Below are 4,793 nucleotides of genomic sequence, written 5' to 3'. Positions count from 1 at the left end.
TTCACCTGGTTCAAAGGTGAAGAGTGGTAAAAAGCTCCTAAAAAACACCTTGGTCAATGAAATTATTAATTGGTAAATTAAAAAAATAAATCAACAGATCTGCCTTGTACCACTGTGGGCTGCACGGGGAGAACTTCTGCATGGGTTCTCTCCAGGTTCTCCGGTTTCCTCCCACAGTCCAAAAACATGACTGTCAGGTTAATTGGTTTCTCTAAATTGTCCCTAGGTGTGAGTGTGTGCATTGTTGTTTGTCCTGTCTTTCTCTGTGTTGCCCTGTGACAGACTGGCAACCTGTCCAGGGTGACCCCCGCCTCTCGCCCAGAACATTAGCTGGAGATAGGCACCAGTAGCCCTCCTGACCCCAATAAGGGACAAGGGTGAACAGAAAATGGATGAATGGAGATCTGCCTTACAACAGAAAGGCCTGAGCTTTTCACATGTTCGTGTTAGGAATGTAGTTTTAGTTCCATGCTGTGCTACAAATTATCAAACATTCACTAAAATATGCTGTTATTGCATTTAGGCAATAAAATTTTTATCATTTAAAAGAGTTATTTGTTTATTTGTATATTTTCATGAATTTTGAATACTGCATAGAATAAAGACAAGTCGTTAACAAAAATTGCATTTAATTTTACACCATGTTTCATTATTACCTTCTCTCCAGCTTGAGGGAAAGTTCCTCCCTCCAGGTCTTTAACATGATACGGCACAGTGAGCTTCACACCACAGTCTTCATAGGCAATCACTCCCTCCTCAGCTTCCTACAGACAGAAGAGCATACTGCACTTATTACTGTTCCTTTAAATATGTGCAACACCTGAGAACTTAAAGAATGAAAGACAAGTTCCTCACAAGGGAGGTGAAAGATGGCAATGTCTGAAAAACAACTAAACCAGTAGCATTACATGACAAAAAAGTGAAAACAGTCTGAAAGCATGAGCACAGCTAGTGTGTGCGTTATATTATTCTACAGTAGCTGTGGCTGTTAGCATCAGCTTGTGGTTAGAGCCTACAGCATAGGGCTGCATAATTAAGGTTTAGCTACTGGCATTACAACACAAACTATTCCAATTCTAACAAAGAAAATGAGCAGATTACTCAGATCATCAACTTCTTATGCCCGCGTTGATGTTCATATTTTCTTCGAGTTATTTTGAAACATGCAAAGTTCAGTCGTATTAGAGACAGCTGCCAAGACAGGAAGGTGACACGGCAGAAATATGGAGCCAGAGTTTATGTAAAGTCCTCAATATGAGCATTACATAAAATGTTTGTGTAAAAAGAAAATGTTGGTATGATAGATGCAATCATATTTTAATAAAGCCGTTGTGTCAGATTAAAAGACGATATTAAACAAGCCCTCCAAATTAAAATTGTTTTATTGATTTCAATTGCCTTGTTTTCATTTGCTGTAAGCTAAAAACTAAACATAACTTCAATATGTGTTATCAATGGGTTTTACTTAATCAATTGAGTTATTGAAATAAATGAACAATTTAATAATCTTTTATTTAACTTTTCAGTTTTTGAAAATTTAATTCTTGGAAAATATTTTTCTCCAGTGGATTCCTTGTGTTTCCATAGTTCATACTGATGTCATCATGCCCAAGAACTACCATCTTGTTTGACAAGAACATTTTACAGCTTCTGTTTATTTCAACTTCAAATTTAGGTAAACTCACAGGGGAGATGATTGAAATAAAAGACACTTTTTAAAAATATTTTCTGCCATTTGTAATTTTTTTAGAGGAAAAAATAAATAATTTAAGCTACATCGCCCAGCCCTGCATCATCACCCACAGCCGCCATTTAAATTCTTGCAGAAATTGCCGTTTGATTTATATTGTACAGCCCTTTTAGGACTAGGTAATGCAATACCATGCTGCCGACTATAAACAAATATATGAAAGGGCCTGAGGCCTGAACACAAACCTTTTCTACAACTTTCCCCTTAAATAATAAATAAATAAATTAAAAAAATCAGAGAAACTGTAAACTATTAGACAGCATGCCTTATATGGTAAAAAGTTTTATAATTAAGACTGGTCAACTGAGACACAAAACTAAGGCATTCTTTATGCTAAATGTTAGTTTCTCTCTAAAACAAGTGGCTTCATGCCGGTCCTACCTTGTCTTTTTTCTAACCAAAGAAGCATGAGCAGGGGGAGGTCATTGAGGGAGAAAACAAAGACCAGCATTAGAACTAAAAACTGAGAGGAGGTGGCGAAGAGGGACGAAAAACTACAACAATGGTTGGAAAACAAGTAGGGCAGGTTTGGGGAAGATACTCCTAGTTAGTGCAGAAACGTACCTTCTCCTTTCCCTTGCTGGGGCTCGCATTCTTGTTGGAGGCCGACACGACTTCCTTCTCCACGACGCCCACAAACCGCTGCTCAGACTGGGTGTGGAAGGACACCGTCCCTTTGGGAAGCTTCTTAATGCGAACTGCATGGTTTCTCTGAGCAGACAGCATATCCTGCCAACGACATTTCCTTCAGTTTGGTAAGTGACAAACAAATCAGAATATACTCGCTTTAGCCAGTTTCAGGTAATACATACTTTTGTGAAAAGCTTAACAGAACCTACAGGCACAACAGTGAACTCCACTTCATCCGAGATGTGCAGTTGGCTTTCCTCCAGGACCTCGCTGAAGTGGAAGAACATTCGGGCATCTCGATCCACGCACTTTATGAAGCCGAAGCCGTCGCGTATGGCTGCAATCACGCCCTGAGGGAGAGCGAGGGTTGAGGATCAGACACTCTGCTTGATGAACAAAAGGTCAGAACAAAATAAAACTCAAACCATTTCACGGGTCTCCTTGGTCATGTTGAAGGTGTCTGGGAGGATTTCGATGTTTGTAGCCCTCTCTAGTTTGTCTCTGCGGTCAGTGGAGATGTTAAACTGAATGTGGTCTCCCTCCAAAAGAGTCACCTTAGACTTTGTGTCCTTCTCTCCAAAAGGAAGCTCCTTCTCAGAGAAACCGATCCTCGTACTGATGCGGCCAGGCAGAGGGTCACTCTACAGGAACAGAAAGGACTTGTTAGCATGTCCAGTTTATACATTTCTATTCTCTTTGGTTTCCTTTTAAATTGCTCTGTATTAGTATTCTAATCACCTGGTTTTTCGTGGGAACCTTGGGAATAACTTTAACAACAGTGCCTTCGAATTGCTCAATGCTTATGTCTTCAAAGATGACGGTCCCCTGAGGGAGCAGGCGCACGTCCGTAGCTACTTCCTTCCCCTGTGGGAACAGGAATCGGTCAGGTGGACATTCAGCAGCACAGATTAATGTTTTATTCAGAAAAAGCAGCTCACGTTTCTGTCTTTGATGGTGAACTCCACATCATCTCCAGCCTGAAGAGCCTCCAGGTCGCCCTTAAACTCGCTGTAGTGAAAAAAGATCTCCTTCACCACATCTGCCCTCTCAATGAACCCAAAGGCCTCCTGAATGACAAAAACACAACTTTGATACTTACAATGATTCCAAAAGCAGTAGAATTAAAAGGTATTCACACTCTGAACTTTTATTAGGTTGCAACAACAACCTTTAATGCACATGACAGGGATTTCATTAGCCAGACGCCCACAATGTTACATTCATGTAGAATTTTGAAGTGGAAGAAAAGGAGAGTTCGTACGATTCCACTGCATAAAATGCCAATAAAGTACATTGAGATTTGAATCAAATACTTTTGCAGCATTATACATCTTTGTTATAAAGCAACACTTACCTTTGTAGCACATACCACACCCTGGCACCTCGCCTGCTTTTTCTTCACAAGCTGAATATTGCGAGCACTCACTGCACCAGTACTGAAACACAAACAGGCTGTTACTATGAAATCAAGTCCAAGCCACGATGATCTGAATTCATATTAAAACGTACTGCTTGTTTGTCTCCATGTAAAAGCTGACTTTGTCGCCCGTCTCCAAAGGGACATTCCCCTCCACATCATCAGGAGTATATGTCAGATAAAAAACCTCCTGCAGTCAACATCCAACAGCATTAAAGGGGGTTTGGAAAACAAATTAACTAAAATAATAACAACGAAAGTGTTTCTTTGCTTACTCCATTTCTTTCATAACAAACACTCCCAGTGGGAACCTGACCCGGAGCGGCCTTCCCATCCAAGTTCAGTGGGACAGATGAGACGACCTGCAAGAAAGGGGGAATATTTCAGGTGTAGGCCAACACGCACTGCTTTGCAAATCACAGCAAAAATCATCAGATCACATCCCACATGTAATGATGAGTCAATTTGTGAGAAACATTATTAGAATGAACTTAACTGTGTGTAGCTCAATGTGTTTTGGATGTTCATGTCTGAATCCATGAGTTGATAAATGTTCAGATGCTTTGACGAAGCGCTCTGAACCCTGAATTTGACAATTAACCAAATCTCAATGGGTCAAATTTAATATGCATTTGAGTTTAGACTAAGACACTAAAAAGATCATTCCCAGAGACATTGATCCATTCATTGTTCAGTTCATGCAATAACCTTCAGCAATCAGGTGTGCAAAGTAGGGATGTCCCAGTCAGAACCTTTAGTCCAAAATACCCCTCAATATCTGTTTCCATTACAAATATGCATAAAACTTTGATATTCCGCAATTTCAGTGTTTCCATAAATAAGAAATACAATTAAAATCATGTGAATACAGTCAAGATCCTCCTTGGGCTGCAGTGGTGGGAAGTAGCGAAGTACAAGTACTTCGTTACTGTACTTAAGTAAAATTTTCATGTATCTGTACTTTACTTAAGTAGCCTTAATAATGGGTACTTTCTA

The 4,793-nt window shown here is 39.9% G+C and overlaps 1 protein-coding gene across 1 annotated transcript in view; it reads right to left on the bottom strand.

Annotated features, from left to right (window-relative positions):
* csde1 (cold shock domain containing E1, RNA-binding) overlaps nucleotides 1-4,180 on the bottom strand; it is a gene marked incomplete at its 5' end in the record, with an annotated part of 10,937 nt that extends 6,757 nt beyond the window's left edge. Inside the window, 10 exons of the mRNA XM_015026716.1 lie at nucleotides 657-764; nucleotides 2,132-2,143; nucleotides 2,315-2,479; nucleotides 2,563-2,730; nucleotides 2,806-3,021; nucleotides 3,119-3,244; nucleotides 3,319-3,447; nucleotides 3,735-3,816; nucleotides 3,890-3,987; nucleotides 4,073-4,180. Of these exons, the coding sequence (XP_014882202.1) occupies nucleotides 657-764; nucleotides 2,132-2,143; nucleotides 2,315-2,479; nucleotides 2,563-2,730; nucleotides 2,806-3,021; nucleotides 3,119-3,244; nucleotides 3,319-3,447; nucleotides 3,735-3,816; nucleotides 3,890-3,987; nucleotides 4,073-4,180 (1,212 nt within the window). The remainder of the gene's footprint in view (nucleotides 1-656; nucleotides 765-2,131; nucleotides 2,144-2,314; nucleotides 2,480-2,562; nucleotides 2,731-2,805; nucleotides 3,022-3,118; nucleotides 3,245-3,318; nucleotides 3,448-3,734; nucleotides 3,817-3,889; nucleotides 3,988-4,072) is intronic.
* Nucleotides 4,181-4,793: the final 613 nt, after the last annotated feature.

This window comes from Poecilia latipinna, unplaced genomic scaffold (assembly GCF_001443285.1).
Source record: "Poecilia latipinna isolate Pla-1442-1.1 unplaced genomic scaffold, P_latipinna-1.0 Scaffold5258, whole genome shotgun sequence".
NCBI classification, from domain to species: Eukaryota; Metazoa; Chordata; class Actinopteri; order Cyprinodontiformes; family Poeciliidae; genus Poecilia; species Poecilia latipinna.
Note: the sequence above shows the minus strand (reverse complement) of the source record. Positions and strands in the feature narration are given on the sequence as shown.